Genomic DNA, 21,917 nt, shown 5'->3' on the forward strand with positions numbered 1-21,917 from the left:
TACACAGCAAAAAGTGCAACAGATAAAAAAATTCAAATTAAATTTTCTGAATTCATTTGATTATTTTTAATATTAAAATTTTCTAAGTACTAATTTACAATCTATGACCCTAATACAGATTGGAGTCCCAAAGCCTCAATCTTCGATTGTAGGTGAGACAACTTCAGAAACCTCTTGATGTGGAAGCCATCTCATTGGACAATATTGATACCATTGTTGCATGGAGGGTCGAGACTGAGAGGCTGACCATGGACTCGATCCCGGATTGGTTAGATGTGAATCCAGAGGAGGTAACAATTGCAAGGGAGGGAGAGCCAGAGGTAGAGGAGGAGAAGCAACATCAGGGTCAGGAGGCAGAGCTGGATGAGGATGATGAGGAGAAGGTGACACCATCTAGGATGGGCAACATTAGCATAGGACAGAGGCCACCTCTTTCAGTGGCTTCTAAAGGATGACTAACTCCAATTGTATTTCCAGGCGTTGGGCCTTATTCCTCTAGAGGAAAAGGCAAATCCATTCCCTATTCCTGTAAAAGAGGCAGAGGATCTCAGTGATTTCTTACTTTATGACATGTAGATGACTCATGATATACATTTATTATATTTTTTGTTGATATTTTGACTCTTGAGAGTTGAGACTCAGAAAAGACTCAAGATTCAGGTGTTGATTCACTATTTTGATATGTGATGTAGCACTAGACTTCATATACATATTATATATTAGATGTCTTTACATGTTTATGTGGAAATGCATTTATTTGATGTTGTGGATACTCTAGATGCTAAAAAAATTAAAAAAATGAATATTTTTGTGTTTTTTAAAATTTTGCGGATTTTTTAAAAAAACTCCCGACTTTAACGAGTTTTTTAACTTTTGGACCCTTGCTAAGTTAATCCCGAATTCGACTTTTTCCACATTGAGATGAATCCTCCTTCTCAGTTGTTTTGAAGTTAGTCACAAACACAAGTTGTAGAGAGAAGGTCCGGGGAAGAAAGCTAGGGATTTATTAACAATACCTCTCCTTGCTTCTAACTACCCAAGTGTCCTCCTTCCTACAAGGGATTGCCCATAAGAGAACTGCATGGTCACCTCTGTTAACTGTGAATGGGGGTCTAACTTCTCAAATTGGAAAGTGAAGAAGGTGTCCCTATCTTTTTTACAACCAAGCTTATTCTTGGAGGTAAATTTTAAGATGCAAATTGGAGACTAAGATGCGAATGCAAATGCTTGTTCAAGATGCAATTCAATTGCTTCAATATATTTCAATATCAAGATCACTTATAACCAATGTTGTCCAAACATCCCTACAAAAGTACAGGATCTCAATGGTATAGTATAGCTTCAAGATGTCAATATACTTGAACCACAATGGAGTAGATTACTTTAAACACAAGAGTGCAAGTAAATCGTGATATTCCAATGAAACTCAATGAAACAATTAGATGAAAAATAAGTAATCAGATGTTAGAGCAAATCACGAAGCCTTTAGATGTTTAGTGTGCTTATTAGATTTTCTCACTTATTTGGGCAGTTGAACAATTAAGAAATTTATAGAGATGACACACTTATACAATGAAAGATGAGACTGCTAAAAAATAAAATGAAACAACTACTTAGATCTAGTAGTTCAATTAAAACGAGACAAGACATATCCAATAACACCTAGATCAAAGTAGAAATGCAAGTTAGAAATTGATTTAAAGATTTAGGATGCAATGCAATGGAGTTAGAATGCAAATGCAAAGGAGCAAGTTAGCAAGCAGAAGTGAGTTAGTATGTCAGTGTTTCTCCCTTTTTAAATAAGGTGAAAGGATACCTTGGAATGAGATTCCAAGCTCCCTCAAAACAACAAATGGTCCTTTTATTATTGAGAGGTTACAAGTGAAAGAGGCCCTTCAGGATAGAAATGAAGGTCTCTATTTCAACTCAAAGAGCTTATAATGATAAGAAAGATTAATAGCAACTCTCCTCAAGTGACAGTGCTGATCCAACTTTGATTTCAGTTTGAAAGCAACTTAAAAAAGTATATATCAGATCCTTTTTGTTCACTGCCTCTAAAAAGAAATGACTTGATGGTCAATTCGGCTAACTGTTTATAAGATAAGATTCTCTAAAATTTTTTAATTTCAAGCTCAAAATGACTTTTCAAGATCTGTTGGTGTCTTTCCCGCAAACAAAAAACAATTAGTCCTCCAAACAATTACATCAGATAGTGAGAATGCTCTCGGCTATTAAGGAATAGACTGAAAAAATATTTCTATGGTAGATTGACATATTTTCTAGGTCTTGTATATTTCACACTTGGATAAAGAACCTCAAGTTAATTTCACCTCAAATCAAAGGTGTATTTGACCTCCTTCAGAATTCTGCCAAAACAAACCAAATTAAAGCTAGCAAGTGTTACTGAAAGAGAAATCCTTTTATCAATGATTGATAACCTTATGAATTTATATCTTCAAGATGCCAAGACAGACCAAACTAGATCCACAAAAAGGAAACCTTAAAAGAGCTAATCCAAGCCTCAACGACTCACGTCCTAGCTAGAAGAAAGGCTTGAAAATTTTATACATTTTATATGAAAAATTATGTGTGATTTCAAGCTTTAAACACTTCAAAATTGATGGAAAAAAGCCTCACAAATGACTTGGCTTTAGATCTGAAAGAAAATATGCAGTCACAAATTGCTCACGAACTTAGTGAAAGAAGGCCTTCCAGGTATCAAGGCTAGGCCAGAATTCATTACATATTTAATTTAAAATTTTTATGCAGTAGGCTCTGTTGACCACTGGAGTGGCACCTGATGATTATATGAAGACTCCATGCCCAAGGATGTACCAATGGACACTTGTACCATCAGATATCATCAGTCAACAGAGTTTTTAAACTCTACTTCTGTCTTCTCATCATCTTTCTTGTACCCAGATTCCACACCCCACGGGAAATTGTAATAAGTTGTTAAACACACATGGATAGCTCAAACATATGAAAGATAAAACATTCAGTACATTTTTTATTACCATAAGATATACATTTATAGTACAACATATGACTCTTGGGTTTCAGATCCCAAGGTCTCTTGGACTCCTTTTGTCCATTCGACTTCCACACTAACCCTTTAGGATTAGGTGTCCAACATTCCCCCCCTTAATCCGAAGGGTTATGTATGAGTCCAAGAAGAGAGCTGTAATACAAAATGTGCAAAAAATGCATGGCAGCACTAGGCTGAATGTGCTCTATGAAATGTTGGTAAAAAAGGGGTGGTTTAAGGATGACCACCAACACTGGAACGCTTAGTGCAGTTCCCGGAACTCTTCCAAAACTGGCAAGAAACTGAAGTTTTCTGCTAGAGGAAGTGTTCTCAATCTGTGATGGTTTAAGGATGACCAACAACTCTGGAATGCTTAATGCAATTCCTGGAACTCTTCCAAAACTGGCAAGAAGCTGGAGTCTTCTGCTAGAGGAAGTGTTCTTAATCTGTGATGGTTTAAGGATGACCGACAACTCTGTGATTCCTGGAACTCTTCCAAAACTGGCAAGAAGATGGAGTCTTCTGCTAGAGGAAGTATCCCAGATTGCCAACTGAAGGCATGTTCAGGGGCATCTTTGTCTCTGGCTACAACTCTGAAACTGGTGTGGCAGGTTGTGGCTCAGGCTCGCTTGATGTGACTTTGAAGCTTGTAGATGACCATCATTTCCCCCCCTGTCAGATACAAGGTGAGATGATGGAGGAAACTCAACTGCAAGACTGTTCAATATTCTGGAACAAGTTCTGATATGTGTTTGGAATATCTTCTTGGTTGTTGATGCCCATTGCCAAGAAGCGATCCATCCAAGATGAATCTTTGTTCTTGCAGGACGTTTGTTTTTGAAGCATCTGTGTGAAGAATGGCTGGTTTTATGACAGTGCTCACATGGATGAAGATCAAAACAGTGATCTTTCAGATGGCCAACTCGATCACAGTGTTGGAATTTCACAATCTGTTGTTTTTGTTGTTGTTGTTGTTGCTGTAGAAGAGGGGCAGAGTCTGGAACAACTGAAGCTGAACTGTCATGAGAAGCAGGTGAACTGTCATCAATGAATCCAGCACTCTGAAACTGAATGGGCTTGGCATAGTCTAGAATATGAAAGGACAATTCCTTGTCATATCCAAGACCAGTTCTGTGCTTGTTGTGGACAAGTTGTTCCCAAAGTCTGATAATGGGCTTGGGAAGTGCAGACTGAGTTTCTGCATCTGCATATACAACTGCTGCTTTATTTGAATGAATTGTACCATTATTAACATGCTGCTGATGGGTGGTTGTCTCAATGTTCTGAACAAAAACAGGTTCAGAATGGTGACTCCACTGCTGTAATTCTTCCTGCTGCAGTTTTGATTCAAGCTGCAAAAACTCTATCTTTTCTTGTGCATATTGCAGACATGTTTGAATGTCTGAAAGAGAGACTTTGTTAATTTTGACTGTGCTGTTAGCAGTGGACATGATTAGAGTTCTCAATAACTCTAATGTTCTTTCAAGCTTAGCCATTTTTCTACACCTTAAAAATCCTCCAAATCCCACAGAAAAAAATGTAAGCTGCTAAATATCTTCAAGTTGCACAAGAAAACCCTATAGCTTAAAGAGAAAAATCAACCAGAGATTATTTGAAACTCTATATTCCTTCTGGAAGCTTCGGAATGCAAAAAGAATAAAAAATCCACGAATACCAGCAATGGAGACACGGCTCAAACTCCACGAATATACATAAGGGTAGCTTGACCTCTTCCTTCAATAATAAATCCAAGAATAATAAACAGCAAGAATGAGAGGCTCAAAGTCCTTCCGACACAGATACAATAGATATGTTCCTCCTTTCCTTCAATCCAAAACAATATGTACACCTCGATTACGCTGTAAAATCACTATGCAGATTGAGTCCTTGTGAAACAAACCAGGAATCTTAGCAAATGAAAGCAACAGTCATCTTCGCTGCGGTAGGGACGAACAAACTAGAGGATTTCTTGAGCTCTGCAATAAGATTTATCGAAGTTTTATTGAGGTTTGCCCAGAGGATTTATTGACATCTGCCTAGACTGCGAACAAGAGGATTTTTAGCCATCTTTATATTGAATGATTTCCATGTACATGCTAGTCACATTGAGGCATTACAAACTTCAGAGATTGAACGCCATCTATTTTCATTAAGAGGTAAGAATGAAGCAGTTTGTTTAAAGCGCATGCATATCTATGTATCCTTATTAAAGCAGATGCAACCTGAGCACCTATTGGCAACTTCAGCTAAGCTCTGAATACATTCCGAGTGCTTGAATGGCGGCAGCAGAGGTGAGCTTGATCATGAATCTTCGTTGCAGCAGCCCGCTGTTCTACCTATTATAGTTGTCACCGCCTCAGCCAAAAGTCGGTGGCTGAACAATCAAACCGTGCAGACTGTAACTTTGTATAGTCTGGTTATGGGCCTTGTCATCCCTCTGTAAAGAGTGCGATATATTCTATAGATAGATAAATATCCATGTTGCTGATATTCTTCTTCTCGGCTCAGTGAGCCGAACCGTGTCCCAATGCTCTGTAGATTCGTAAAGGGAACTGTCCTAAGGTTCTGAGCTTCACAGATTTCACCGGGTCTTTCTGCGCATCACACAACAGGTTCTGGGTTCTTTTGATGCGCTCTGCCACAAAATGTCCAAATACACATACGGCATAAACAACACCTCTTCCACCTAATAACAGACGAGGAACACACTAACTGGTTTTGTCGGTCTTTGCAGCAGCTGATGCAGCTTGTCCACGTAAACGACCAGTTCTTCTTGCAGCAATAAGACCAAAGATATACACGTCGCTTGCGGCTTTGGTGGAAGGGCCAGAAAGATGCAGCTATCAACTAGTTTGTAGGCAGAGATTCAATGCTGGTTTAGGGAGAAACGCAAGGAGCGACAAAATTCTTGTAATAAGAACACGGACTACACAGCAGCGGACTACAAACTCTCCTGAGAAGTATCTCCTCCATCACAACGGGTTTCTACAGACGACGCAGCCTCCGAGCTCTAAGGCAGTCAATACAACCACCACTGGCATTGTTGCAAAGGCCCAGATGGAGTTACCCAATCGGAATGCAAACTGCAAAACCCGGGGCTGCACTCAGAGGCAGAGAGTTGCTGACTGCATGTTGCTCGCGCGTAGGCAACGTTGGGTTGGTATTGCGCCTCCAGTACATGGGTCTACAGAACCATCCTTCCGGCGTGGAGGCACCAGCACCAAATGAGATGACGGCCCCAACTGTCTTGAGCACCCGTTTGAAGTTGAGTTTCAGAAGTGACGGCCCCAACCGTTACTGTCCACGAGCACCGTTTGGTAAGAGAGCTCCACAGCTCTTTTATACAGTCCTCTTACACCAAAAAACGCAGACACAAGAAAACGCAGTCACCATATCATCAAACACAAGATAATCTCCCAAAGAAAAGCGAATTCTTACTAGACCAGATTCTACCTCCCATGGAACTGAAGCTCTGAAAAAAGCAGAGACTACATACGAACAAGCAGGATCACTGATAAAAGTCCGCCCAATTTCGGCACCCAAATGTGAAAATCTCGTTATCGTTCTGCGTTCCAGCACCACTGTACTCGAGCACAGACCTATATGTTCATTTCTTCACAATGATCGTGAGCATGATAAAAATTAATAGCAGGGTGGTGGCGTAGATAAATTGTTCTCCTCTTCGATTCTCTTACCTTCCTCCAAAAACTCCGATAAGCACCCACGATAGAAACGGTATCAGAAATGACCAAGATCAACAGTATAATGTTACCCGCCAGAGAGGATTTAATAGAAATCCACAGTTCGTCACTGATGAAGACTGTGGGAAGGCTTTATTTGCTCACAATGGGGTGCCCATCTCACAGAAGAAGGTAGCGAGACGAGCCAAGAATGTGTACAAGTCCAGAACTTATGTCTCTGCACACATCATGCTCCCAGCTAAAGAATTTTGTTCTCTCGTGGCTGATGGTGGTAGTTTCCGTAGACAAGCGTTAGACAAGCGTTACAAATTTTGGGGCGTTTCTCTGTGGGAGCATTGCAGTCAGAGAAGAATATGAAACCGACATAAAAACGCATTAAACACAGTTCTAACAAATGCAGTCATATGGCAGAAATGAGCAGCGCATCATTAAACACAGTTTTGTCAGGGAATAATGATAAATCCCAAGTGGTGTAGCGCTTTTACATGGTGTGTATATGGACAGAGAACGCAGGTCTCATAACGGCTTGGACAGATGCGTTATATGGCAGAGGCAGAGGCAGCATGTCAGGAGCGCTGGAAAAGAATATGGCAGAGGGCCAGGACTGACATGCACATAACAGGCCACAGAAAAACAAGTGGCTCTGATACCATGTTAAACACACATGGATAGATCAAACATATGAAAGATAAAACATTCAGTACATTTTTTATTACCATAAGATATACATTTATAGTACAACATATGACTCTTGGGTTTCAGATCCCAAGGTCTCTTGGACTCCTTATGTCCATTCGACTTCCACACTAACCCTTTAGGATTAGGTGTCCAACATAAGTGATACTAGTAATGATGTTTTTTTGAGTGTGTAACAGGCCTAGGATGTTGGGACTTGAGCAATAAACGTGTACACCTTGGATTGTTTGTTTTATCTGGTTAATTATCCCTCCGTTTTCAGAGACAGATAATTTTCTAGGTCTTTTCACTCATGTTTTACACCAAAGCCAGGGTGACGGTTTGAAGGTTGAGTCCCTAACATATCTTAGTGTCTATAGTCGATGTATATTACCATACTATATCACACAAAAAATTTCGTGGAATTTGGTTAGGTCTAGGTAGTTATTTTTTATTTTTTTAGATTTTCTGCACTACGAAAATTGCTAATAAAATTATACTTGTAATGTAATAAGTGATGTCTAGAGAAGTTGTATGGGGTATGCACCTCTCACCCTCAACTTTCTATTATGACGCACTTTGATGGGTTAAAAATGCGTTTTGCACCCTCAAAACCCACTTTTCCTAAGTTTAGTGGGAAATCTGGCAATTAATTAAGCCATAAATTAAATAAATGGAGAAAAATAAATATCCACACATGCTAAATGTTGTGGAAATGAGGTGGAAAATTATGGGGGAGTTAAAGTGAAGTCCCAAGGTGATGTGGACTCCTAAAATCAAGGAAAGCACATGTGCTCAAATAAAATCGAATTTTTGGCATTAAATAAGAAAGTTGTTTACTTGGAAATTCGAATATGTGAAGTTAATGCACATTTGGGAGGATTTGGGAGAATATTTGGTGGAGATTTTTATGGGAAATTGTCCCCACATGGGTTACCACCCATATACACTTATCATTCCATCATAAAATTCGAATTTGGCACATAAGGGAAGAAGAAAATGATGTCCACTTGCCAGAATTCGATTTTTACACTTGGCATTGGAGCTCCATTCAACAAATTCGAATCTCTTTGGGATTTTCACCTTATGCCACTTGTTTAATTGCTTCTACATTGGTATTGGCTCCCATAGTTCTATATAATAGAGTCTTGAGCTCTCATTTGTAGAGATTGTTACTAGCTATTGTGCTTGCAGAAGCGTTGCTACCTTGTACATTTTCAGAAATATCAATAAAGAATTTGGGATTTCATTCATGAGGTGTTCTTCCTTTGGGAGTGTGATGAATTGTTGATCATTGTATAATTCCTTTTTCTTATGCTTTGATCTAATTTGTTTCCATATGCTCTTGTAGATTTGTTAATGTAGAGCTATCTTGCATTGACATTTGATTTAGAAGTATGTTCTAGGTATAGAATACTCTAGTTGGTTTTAAATCAATCTCTAGAATTTCTTATCATTGTTTATTGCTAAATCTATATGCAACTAATTCTTGATTGAAGTTTTGTAGAGGGAACATTTTGTTGGGATCACAGAATCAAGCGTGAGGGGAAGTCTTTGGAGAGACCAACCCACTCTTGATACATTCTTAAAGGAGCTCTCATTTATTCTTTGAGGCTTCATAGTCTTATTATCTTACAAAGTGGTTTTGCAGGGGTTTCGGCACATAACTTGTACACAAGCCGAACAGTTCTAAATTTAAATCTCTTTTATAAAAACATTGTACTTCATTTCTTTCATTTGCTATCTAAGAGTTTGAAGATGGCTAAGCAAAGTCGAGAGTTTACTATCACTCTTTAGCTTAGCCTTTTGTAAATTATAATTGTATATATACATTTTATCTTGTTGATTTTTTCACTAATACTTAACTTATTTTGTATTCATTGTTTGGATTGTTTGCCAACTCTTGTGTGGCAGATTTTGAAGAGCAACCTCCCGCAACATCTAACAAGTGTTTGCAGGGCTTTTGGTAAATGTTGGGGGTTCGATTTCCAAGGATTCCGTGAGCCCTTATGAAGCTTATTTTGGCCAAGATGAGTTCACTAGAGGGTGTCCCATTTTCCTCTCTAAACCATGGGCATTTGGAGGAAACTCACATCTTGTTTCCCTTACATAAGTTCTGTGAGATCTTGTCACTACCTTCTCAAGAAAGGAGGTGTAGTGTCCAAGTTTCAAGCAATTATTGTGAGGACTCTCCTTGAAGTTTAATTGAGGACTTTGAAGGGCCCTCTTCTCATTGTAATATTAATAAAAGATCTAATTTGCTTGTGGGAGCTTGGGATTTCTCCCATGGTATCCTATCTCCCATTTAGAGGGAGGCTTCTCTTGGGTGGATTGACATTTGCATGGTTTAAGCTCTCATACTTCATTCACTTACATGCATGCTTTAATTGGGAATTAACACAACCTCACTATCACATTTCATTAAGTTAAAGTTTGTTACAATTTCATTTGAGCTTTGCATTCTCTATCTCATTGTTTCTTGAATCTACAAGCTTACACTTTACTTTGGGCAATTCATCCTTTACATGCAAGCATTTTATATTTGTAACAAACTTTCATTCGTTTCCATTTACCTTGGTAAATTGTTTCATGAACACTTGAATACATGCTTCATTTTTATGCTACATTGTTATCTTGAATATTGGAGCAATATATTGTCATTGTCCATTTGAAACAAATTTTACTTTCGAGCAAATTACTTGTATTATTTTAATTCATTGGTGAGACACATGAAATACTTGTAATCTAATTTTATTCCTCTAATTGAAGTTATAATTGCAACTTACATTAAACACTTTCATTTTCAAACATTGCAAATCAATCTGTTTGAAGCATTTGCATGTAGGATTATTTTATTTTGGGGAAAAAACTTACATGCATTTCATCTTAAGCATTTTAGTATAGGAAGAGCTCAAGCCTCATTGAAATTTTACCTCCAACATAAGTTGGTTGAAGTAGACATCTTAGGGACCCTCTACTTCTCTATTGACTCCTCACTGTGAGATCCATATCTTTGGGCGAGGGTGAGGTCTGGGGATTGAAGAGTTGAATTGTAATCTTGTTGTAGAAATAATTAATAAAATTAACCAAGAGCACTTTCCATTACATTTACTTTACTTGTCTCTTGATGGTTTGAGTTTTCATATGCAAAGTCTATTCCAAAAGCAAGTATTGTAATCATTTCAAACAAGTGCTTTCTTTTCATGCTTCAAGTCTAGTTGCATATTGATGTCTTGGTTTAACACTTCCTTTCTTTTACATTTCCAAGTTAATTACTAATTTTTGGGTTTTGGCAAAATGTGTTTCACATGTTTTGATTTATAAAGAGTATTATCTCAAAAACATTTTGTATCTTACATATCTTGCGCTAACAACTTTTGTTTACATTTTAGGGTTACTTTGCTTTATCTTTTGAGAGCATTGTATTTTACTTTGAGCAAATATATTTTTAGATTGTTGAACAATTTCCTTATAAGGCACTGGTTTTATGGTTTTTGTCATATTAATGATTGGCATTGTTATTTCAAGTTTCTCACTTCATATTTGCTCATAAATCCTTAAAAGTAATCCCTTTTCACTATAACACTCTCCTAGAAACTCACATCTTTTAATTTAACTTTTCATTAGGGACCACCCCCCTTAGCTAACCTAGGAGATAGCTCAAATGGAGAGAGTTGGGATTAGTGTGACAATCCCTTCTTTGATTTCCCTGCCATCAACCACACCTTGTGGGGTTGAAGGATTTTCTCACTAACTTGTAGGTAGGTATAGGCGAGAGGGGACAACATATTTGGCGCTGCTGCTAGGGACAGGTCTTCTTGTACTTGAGAAATCGACTAACTTTTGGTTTTTGCATGTTGGATTTTAGAGTTAGATTCCCGTTCAAGTGGCGACTCCACTTATTTCATTTTCTGCAAGGATTTCTGCTTGGAGCTTGCTTCTTGTAGATTTCTTGTTAATCTTGGACAAGAGCCTCTCTCTGGTATCCATTTTCTCTTTTAGGGTCAAGTGAGCATAACATCATGAATGATTTGTTTGCCCCTTGTGATTTTACTAACATTTCAGGCTATCTGATTTTACTAAGAGTTGCCTAGTTTTCTAGGTAAGAATGCCATCAGTATTGAAACTCACCTTAGTAATTTCCACCTTTGTGTGAGCAAATGGTGCCATGATATTAACCATGAGGATGTTAAACTGAGACTTTTCATATTTTCGTTAGATGGCAATGCTATGGATTGGTTCATGGACTTGCTAATAATTTTGATTCTCTAGAATCAATCATTGATGCCTTTGAAGAAAAATATGGAGATGAAAGAAATATCAAAACTCAAGCAAATGAGAATGATAAGGATCTCATCAAGGGGTTGACTCAAATGATTAAGGATATGCAACTCAACCAAGTTCAACTCATTAAGACCATGGAGGAAAATCATGCACAAGCAATAAAAGCCATGGAAGTCAATCATTCTAATCAAATGGCCAATTTTCAAAATAGTTTGCTCACAATGGAAGAAAAACAAGTACAAATAATCAACACCATAGAAACAAATCATGCCAAGGAAATAAGTGTTAAGAAAGCTAATCAAGTCACTTTTCAGAATAGGTTGGATGAAATGGAAAGATTATAGGTACAAAAATTCCAACTTAGGTTAAATGACGAATGGAAAGAGAACAAAGAAAAAAATCATAAGCCTCCCAATCCACTGAAGCAATCTTCATCTCATTATGAAGAGGTCATTTACTCCATTGAAAAGTGGCTAATTGATAGAGACTTGGATAGCAAGGAAACTGAGGGGAATCAAGTTTATACTTATGAGATTGATCCATCACCCATGTTAGAGCAGAAGCAAAATGGACAAAGGCAAGTCAAAGAAGTCTTGGATACTTTGAATTTTCCATCAGAGCATCTTCAAAATTGGGCAGAAAGGTCTAGTTTGATCACCTCAATATCAACATCACAATCTATTAAGAAGAAAGGAAAAATGTGGAAAGGATTTGGTAAATCTGATGACCATGTACAACACAATGTTGGGACAAACCAAAGTCCTAAGACATTCAGAATTGGCCAGGGCACATCAGAAAAACAACCCATGGATTTGCCCGAAAGTAAGTAGGTTCTCAACATGAACTTCATTGAGGACATTTGATGCTATGGGGCATCTTTTTGTATCATATTTCTAACCTTATCCCTTGTCATTTTTGTTTAATTAGTTTTATTTCGTGAATAAATTGTCATTTATGCTCTTAGAATAAATTTTCATTTCTTCATTTCTGTACTTGATTTCATTTGATGATATTTAGAATGGATACTGTTGATATATGTCTTTTGTCGATGGATGCAGATTTCAGGTTCTTGCACACTATCACTTCATATCTAGCATGCATCCCCATATGGAGACAAATGTTGACCACTGGAGTGACACCTGATGATTATATGAAGACTCCATGCCTAAGTATGTACCAATGGACACTTGTCCTATCAGATATCATCAGTCAACAGGGTTTATAAACTCTACTTCTATCTTCTCATCATCTTTCTTGTACCTAGATTCCACACCCTGCGGGGAATTGTAATAAGTGATACTAGTAATGATGAGTTTTTGAGTCTGTAACAAGCCTAGGATGTTGGGACTTGATCAACAAATGGGTACACCTTGGAGTGTTTTTTTTATTTGGTTATCCCTTATTTTTCAGAGGCGGATAATTTTCTAAGTCTTTTCACTCACGTTTTACCCCAAAGCCGGGGTGACGGTTTGAAGGTTGAGCCCCTAACACATATTAGTGTCTAGAGTTGATGCATATTACCATACTATATCACACAAAAAATTTCGTAAAATTTGGTTAGGTCTAGGTAGTTATTTTTTAATTTTTTAGATTTTCCACACTACGGAAATTGTTAATAAAATTATACTTGTAATGTAATAAGTGATGTCTAAAGAAGTTGTATGTGGTATAAGTAATGAAATTTGCACCTCACCCTCAAATTTCTTTTATGACACACTTTGATGGGTTAAAAATGTGTTTTGAACCCTCAAAACCCACTTTCCTAAGTTTAGTGGGAAATCTAGCAATTAATTAAGCCATAAATTAAATAAATGGAGAAAAATAAATTTCCACACATGCTAAATGTTGTTGAAATGAGGTGGAAAATTATGGGAGAGTTAAAGTGAAGTCCTAAGGTGATGTGGACTCCTAAAATCAAGGAAAGTACATGTGCTCAAATAAAATCGAATTTCTGGCATTAAATGAGAAAACTGTTTACTTGGAAATTCGAATTTGTGAGGTTAATGCACATTTGGGAGGATTTGGGAGAATATTTTGTGGAGGTTTTTGTGGGAAATTGTCTCCACATGGGTTACCACCCATATACACTTGTTATTCCATCATAAAATTCGAATTTGGCATATAAGGGAAGAAGAAAATGATGTCCACTTGCCAGAATTCGATTTTTACACTTGGTATTGGAGCTCCATTCAACAAATCCAAATTTCTCTTTGGGATTGTTAGCTCATGCCACTTGTTTAATCACTTCTACATTGGGATTGGCTCCCATAGTTCTATACAGGGTTGCAGGAATCGCCCCCCCCCGCCGGATCCAAACCCGGAACCGCGGATCGGAGCGAACCGTCCCGGAATCCACCCTGGAAGCGCGGATCGGATTTGGCGGTTGCGCGGATCCGTTAAAAAAAAACGATTCCTGCCTTTTTGGGTTGCGGCCGCCCGGAACAGCGGATCGGAGGGCGGTTCGGGCACGGGGTGGCGCCACGCTTCCGGCCCGGAACCGCACGCCACCCGCACGCCACCCAGGCGCTTCCGGAAGCAACCCCGCGGCCAGCGGATTTTTAATTTATTTTTTTTAAATTTGTTTTAACATGTGACTTAACTAGCATGAGGGGGTGGGTTAGGTTAGTTTAGGGTGAGTCTAGGGTGACTTTAGAAAAGAATAAAGCCCCCATTCTCTTCTCATTTTCTCACTTTGAGTTTATGAGAGTTGGAGAAGAGAAGAGAGGAGAGGAGAAGAGAAGAGAGGAAAGGAGAGGAGAAGAGAGGAGAGCTTGGAGGAGTGAAGAAGGAGGAGCTAGGAGAAGGAGGAGGAGCTAGGAGAAGGAGGAGGAGCTTGGAGCAAGAGCTTGGAGGACTTCATCTACAAGAGCTAAAGAGGTAAGTTCAAACCCCAAACTCCCTTGTTTTTTTGAAAAAAAAATTGTATTTTTCTCCTCCCTCTCCTACTCTTTCCCATTGTTTCTACTTGCTCCTTTATTTACAGGTTGTCCACCACCTATATCCATATTCCAAGATGGTGTTCTTTTGGCTTCTATGTATCATTCCACTCTTGGTTTTAATGATGGCAAGGGTGAGGAATAGAGGGGAAGAGGAAGGGGATGAACTTGGTCCTAATAGTAGTGACCCAATGTATGATGAGGAGGAAGGGTTTGAAGAGGAAGGGGATGAACTTGAAGAGGACACTGAAGCACAAGATGGGAAAGGTACATCAAATCCCTTGTGGAACTATGTGACCAAACTTGAAGGGGGAAAGGGTGGTGGATCTTACAAATGGATGTGCCCTCATGATTGTCATGGAGGAAAACCATATACGGGTTCATATACCCGTCTGAGGAGGCATCTTTGTGGGGTGCTAGAGAGTGATGAAAAAAAGGGTTCTGTGGGGGTAGCCATTTGCCCAAAAATTTCAAGTGAACAACGACAAAAATACATCAAAATAGAGATGGCTGCACAACAAAAAAACAAGAAACAAAAAACTCATTCAGAATCAAGTGCAAACTCTAAATTTGGTAGTTGCCCATCTCCTCATGGTACTTCTGCAACCTCTGGAGGTAGAAAAACAATAGGGGATTTCCTTAATGTTTCTGGGAGGGATGATGTGGATGGAAAGGTAGTCCGTTTTCTTTGTGCTTGCGGTGTACCATTCAATGTGCTTCGCTCTCCCTATTGGCATGACATGGTAAAGGCCATCAATGAAGCCCCAAAAGGATACAAGGCCCCCAACTATGAGAAAGCTAGAACAGTGTTATTAGAAAGAGAAAAAGCTAAGGTTCAAAGAGCTTTGACACGTTTTACACATGAGTGGGTGGATTATGGGGTATCCATTGTATCAGATGGGTGGACAAATATTAGAAACCAACATTTGATAAATGTTCTTGGTGTTTCTTCTAAGGGTGCAGTATTTATTGCATGTCATGACTCCTCCTCCATCAGTGCAACTGCACAAAACATTGCAGATCTCCTATTGAAATCAATCAAAGATGTTGGTCCGAATAATGTGGTTCAAGTGATCACAGATAATGCAGCAAATTGTAAGGCAGCAGGAAAAATTATTGAGCGTACTCATCCACACATCTTTTGGTCTGGGTGCCTGGTTCACACATTGAACCTTTTGATGCATGATATTGTGAAACACAAAGAATGTGGGTGGATTGCTGAGGTTTACAGGAAAGGGAAGCAGCTCATTAAATTCATCACAGGGCATACAAGGGTAAACTACTTCTATGGCACTTACTCCAAGTTGCAATTGCTTAAAATTGCAAAGACAAGATTTGCTAGTTATTACCTCACCTTTAGGCGGCTAGTGAAGGTGAGACAAGCTTTAACTAATCTGGTGTGTGCTGAAACATGGGATGAAATTAACCAGTGTACAGATGGTGCTACTGCTAATGTAGTCAAGGACACTGTTCTTGACACTTACTTTTGGTCACAGGTTAAATATGTTTTGCAATTCACCAAACCAATTTATTACATGATCAAGTTTGCAGATTCAGATCGACCAGTAATTGGGGAGGTGTATGAGCAAATGGATAGCATGTTGGGGCAGATTAAAGACATTGTTGAGCCTAGAGATACCACCTTGTACAATTATATTCGTGAAGAGGTGGAAAAGCGATGGGATATGCTAAATGTTCCATTGCATGCATTAGCATATGTTTTGACACCTAGGTACTATCATCCATCATGGCTTTCAAAACCAGCACCTGGGGGGGGAAGCAGGAAAAAACCACACCAAGATAAAGAGGTTCACGAAAAATATATGGCTGCATTGAGTAGATTAATCCCTGATAATGAGGAGGCTGCATTGGTACGGAGACAGGTGAGCAACTATACGCTCAACACTGGTCCATTTGGGAGCATGCATTCAATTGAAGATCGAGAGCATTTTTCTGCTCTTGAGTGGTGGAACATGCATGGAGGGCCTACTCCACTTCTACAGAGTTTGGCATTGCGGGTGCTATCACAGGTGGTAAACACTTCTTCTGCAGAGAGGTGTTGGAGCTCTTATTCTTTCATCCACAGTGTTAAAAGGAACAGGTTGAGTTTAGACCGGGCAGAGAGCTTGGTTTATGTTCATTACAACTTGCGATTGTTGTCCCATTACTGTGAAGATGCAAAGTCTAATAAAGACTTGTTGACTTGGGACAAGCATCCAGAGGAGCCCAATTTGGAGGATGGAGTGTTGCAACTAGAGCAATTAGAGGATGCTCTTATCCAGGTATGTCCATTGTGGTATGAATTTTCCAATTTTCCCTTATAAAGCATTTCTCTAATTCATGTTTTTAATTTTTTTGTTAACTAGTGTTTTTTTTTTTTTGCATGAATTTTTTGAGCGATTCTAGGATGATGATGACCGTGTTGATATGCCACCACCCCCACCCCCATCTGGTCCTAGGTTCCATGGTTCAACACCAACAGCAGGGGGTTCTTCTTCATCAGTTCCAGTGCCACGACTTACACAGGGACCATTTTCTTCATTGCCACCACGTGGAGGCACGCCATCACGTTCTATTCGTGGTGGAAGGAGGAGAGATTAGTAGATATATTCACAATCTACTTCTTTTTGTCATAGTCTATAGATTACTCATTAGACTTGTAGACTTGTGAATTTGAATTTTGAACCTTTTTGGCTTGGCGGTGACCAAGTGACATATTTTGTAAACATTATTATTTGAATTTTGGACATGACAAATGTTGACAGTTGCTCACTTGCTAGATAAATCATAATATGCTCTATGTTTTATGTTTTATAATATGCTTAAATGTTTTATGTTTTATAATATGCTTAAAAATTTGATGTATGTTTGTAATAGCTAGAATATAGATGATTGTTGTACATACTAGTAACTACAATGGAATCATGGATGCCATATCTATCTTGATTTATGCAAAAATATGCATGTTTTCATGTCTTCTACAATTAATTTGGTATTTGGGATGTTTGTTTTGAGTATAAATGCAAAAAAATATATAAAAATATATATATATATATAGCAGACGCTTCCGCGGACGCTTCGCTCCCTAGATTTTTGGAAAATGACGCTTCCGCGCTTCGCGCTTCCGCTTCGCTCCCGCTTCGTGCAACATTGGTTCTATATAATAGAGCCTTGAGCTTTCATTTGTAGAGATTGTTCCTAGCTATTGTGCTTGCAGAAGCGTTGTTACCTTGTATGCTTTCAGAAATATCAATGAAGACTTTGGAGTTTCATTCATGAGGTGTTCCTCCTTTGGGAGTGTGATGAATTGTTGATCATTGTATAATTCCTTTTACTCATGCGTTGATCTAATTTGTTTCCATATGCTCTTGTATATTTGTTAATGTAGAGCTATCTTGCATTAACATTTGATTTAGAAGTATGCTCTAGTTGGTTTTAAATAAATCTCTAGAGTTTCGTATCATTGTTTATTTCTAAATCTATATGGAACTAATTCTTGATTGAAGTTTTGTAGAGGGAACATCTTGTTGGGATCACAAAATCAAGCGTGAGGGGAAGTCTTTGGAGAGACCAACTCACTCTTGATACATTCTTAAAGGAGCTCTCATTTGTTCGTTGAGCCTTTATAGTCTTATCTTACAAAGTGGTTTTGCAGGGGTTTTGGCACATAGCTTGTACACAAGCCGAACAGTTCTAAATTTAAATCTCTTTTAAAAAACATTGTACTTCATTTCTTTCATTTGTTATCTAAGAGCTTGATGATGTCTAAGCAAAGACGAGAGTTTACTTTCATTCTTTAGCTTAGCCTTTTCTAAAATTATAATTGTACATATACATTTTATCTTATTGATTTTTTCACTAAACTTATTTTGCAGTCATTGTTTGGATTGTTTGCTAACTCTTATGTGACAGATTTTGAAGAGCAACCTCTCGCAACATATAACAAGTGTTTGTAGGGCCTTTGGTAAATGTTGGGGGTTTGATTTCCAAGGATTCTGTGAGCCCTTTTGAAGCTTATTTTGGCCAAGTCGAGTTCACTAGAGGGCTGCCCATTTTCCTCTCTAAACTGTGGGCATTTGGAGGAAACTCACACCTTGTTTCCCTTACATAAGTTCTGTGAGATTTTGTCACTACCTTCTCAAGAAAGGAGGTGTAGTGTCCAAGTTTCAAGCAATTATTGTGAGGACTCTCCTTGAAGTTTAATTGAGGACTTTGAAGGGCCCTCTTCTCATTGTAATATTAATAAAAGATCTAATTTTCTTGTGGGAGCTTGGGATTTCTCCCATGGTATCCTATCTCCCCATTTAGAGGGAGGCTTATCTTGGGTGGATTGACATTTGCATGGTTTAAGCTTTCATACTTCATTCACTTACATGCATGCTTTAATTGGGAATTAACACAACCTCACTATCACATTTCATTAAGTTAAAGTTTGTTACAATTTCATTTGAGCTTTGCATTCTCTATTTCATTATTGCTTGAAGCTACAAGCTTACACTTTACTTTGGACAATTCAACCTCTACATGCAAACATTTTATATTCTTAACAAACTTTGATTCGTTTCCATTTACCTTGGTAAATTGTTTCATGAGCACTGGAATACATGCTTCAATTTTATGCTACATTGTTATCTTGAATGATGGAGCAATTTATTGTCATTGTCCATTTGAAACAAATTTTACTCTCAAGCAAATTGCTTGTATCATTTTAATTCATTGATGAGACACATGCAATACTCGTAAGCTAATTTTATTCCTCCAATTGAAGTTATAATTGCAACTTATGTTGAACACTAATTCATTTTCAAGCATTGCAAATCAATTTCTTTGAAGCATTTGCATGTAGCATTATTTTATTTTTTGGAAAAAACTTACATGCATTTCATTAGGCTTTTTAATATAGGAAGACCCCAAACCTCATTAAAATTTTACCTCCAACATAAATTGGTTGAAGTAGACATCTTAGGGACCCTCTACTTCTCTATTGACTCCTCATTATGAGATCCATATCTTTGGGCGAGGGTGAGGTTTGAGGATTGAAGAGTTAAATTGTAATCTTGTTGTAAAGATAATTAATAAAATTAACCAAGAGCACTTTCCATTACATTTACTTTACTTGTCTCTTGATGCTTTGAGTTTTCATATGCAAAGCCTATTCCAAAAGCATGTAATTTTTTCAAACAAGTGTTTTCTTTTCATGCTTCAAGTCTAATTGCATATTGATGTCTTGGTTTAACACTTCCTTTCTTTTACATTTCCAAGTTAATTACTAATTTTTGGATTTTGGCAAGACATGTTTCACATGTTTTGATTTATAGAGTATTATCTCAAAAACATTTTGTATCTTACATATCTTGCAGTAACAATTTTTGTTTACATTTTAAGTTTGCTTTCTCTTTTGAGAGCATTGCATTTTACTTTGAGCAAATATATCTTTAAACTGTTGAACAAATTCCTTATAAGGCATTGGTTTTATGGTTTTTGTCATATTAATGATTGGCATTGTTATTTCAAGTTACTCACTTGATATTTGTTCATAAATCCTTAAAAGTAATCCATTTTCACTATAACACTCTCCTAGAAACTCACATCTTTTCACTTAACTCTTCATTAGGGACCACCCCCCGTAGCTAACTTAGGAGTTAGCTCAAACAGAGAGAGTCGGGATTAGTGTGACAACCCCTTCTCTGAGTTCCTTGCCACCAACCACACCTTGTGGGGTTGAAGACTTTTCTCATGACTTGTAGGTAAGTGTAGGTGGCAAGGTCAACAGGCTCGAAGGGGTTTCAAAATATCTCTTTGGACGCTCCCCAATATCTTCTTTGCACCAAAGAGAGGAGGATCCTCTAGGAACCCTTGGCTTTGAGGAATTTAATCACAAATGCATTCGACTTCCTTCTTCAGGATGGGTAGATGGCACTGGGCCTTAAACCATAAATTTTTGCTACAAAGTTTAAAGAACAAGTGCCAATGTTTTTTGATTTATTACTGCAAAACAAGGGTTAGTGCATCTAACATTAAATGGCAAAGGAATGAGGCTTAAAACCCTTACAACCTAGCAAAAATAGGACAAATATGCCTGCATCTCCCTTGAAAATATAGTAATAAAATTTTTGAACCACAAAATATGTGCCAAACAACTACCAAATGGTGAGAATAGGCCTTCCAAGCTAGCGGCCTCTTAAAAGATAAATTGTTGAGTTGCAAAAGAGTCAAATCCAAGTTGAATCGCCTTAAAAAGATGTAGAAAATTTTTCAGAACATTAACCCTTTGAAAAATTTCAAAATTTGCAAAGGAAATAGCTTCCAAAACCCTTGAGAAACCCCTGCAGCTTATTCAAAATTGTTGAACACATACATGGCAGCAACAAAATATTAAAGATAAATAGGAGAATATATTTATTATTAACAAATGATATACATTTGTAGTACATTCATATGACCTTTGGTTTCGTATTCCAAGGTCTCTTGGACTTCCATAGTCTATTCGGCTTCCACACTAACCCATAGAGGATTAGGTGTCCAACATTCCTCCCCTTAATCCGAAGGGTTATGTATGAGTCCAAGAAGAGCGCTGTAATACAAAATGTGCAAAAATGCATGGCAGCACTAGGCTGAATGTGCTCTCTGAGATGTTGGTATAAAGGGTGGTGGTTTAAGGATGACCACCAACATTGGAACGCTTAGTGCAGTTCCCAAAACTCTTCCAAGTCTGGCATGAAGCTCAAGTCTTCTGTTGGAGGAAGTGCTCCTGATGTTTTGAAGAGGGAAACCTTCAACCATGAAAGGGAGGCCTCACCCCACATAAAAGGGATAACTTCAACGTGAAAAGGGAAGTCTCAACCTGTGATGGTTTAAGAATGACCAACAACTCTAGAATGCTTAATGCAATTCCTGGAACTCTTCCAAAACTGGCAAGAAGCTAAAGTCTTCTACTAGAGGAAGTGTCCCCAATTCTTTAAAGAGGTGTCACAAACTGAAGGCATGCTCAGGGGCATCTTTGTCTCTGGCTACAACTCTGAATCTGGTATGGCAAGTTATGGCTCAGGTTCGCTTGATGTAGCTTTGAAGTTTGTAGATGACCATCATTTCCCCCCTATCAGATACAAGGTGAGATGATGGAGAAAACTCAACTGCAAGACTGTTCAATACTCTAGAACAAGCTCGGACATATGACTGAAATATCTTCTTGGCTGTTGATGCCCATTGCCAAGAAGTGATCCATCCAAGATGAATGTTTTTTCTTGCAGGAGGTTTGTTTTCGAAGCATCTGTTTGAAGAATGACTGGTTTT

The 21,917-nt window shown here is 38.1% G+C and overlaps 1 protein-coding gene and 1 long non-coding RNA gene across 2 annotated transcripts in view; both read left to right on the forward strand.

Moving 5' to 3' along the window:
• Window positions 1-21,917, forward strand: part of LOC149142309 (uncharacterized) — a 239,758-nt gene that overhangs the window by 116,585 nt on the left and 101,256 nt on the right. The gene's annotated exons all lie outside the window — the stretch shown is intronic.
• Window positions 15,114-17,333, forward strand: LOC149142310 (uncharacterized). Its single transcript, XM_089447505.1, has 2 exons — window positions 15,114-16,906; window positions 17,031-17,333. The coding sequence occupies exons 1-2, from the start codon at window positions 15,131-15,133 to the stop codon at window positions 17,223-17,225; spliced, it is 1,971 nt and encodes a 656-aa protein (XP_089303631.1). The 5' UTR covers window positions 15,114-15,130; the 3' UTR covers window positions 17,226-17,333.

Source organism: Pinus tabuliformis, chromosome X (genome assembly GCF_031772625.1).
Source record: "Pinus tabuliformis cultivar Carrire ecotype Pingquan chromosome X, CPIR1, whole genome shotgun sequence".
In the NCBI taxonomy this organism is placed as follows: domain Eukaryota; kingdom Viridiplantae; phylum Streptophyta; class Pinopsida; order Pinales; family Pinaceae; genus Pinus; species Pinus tabuliformis.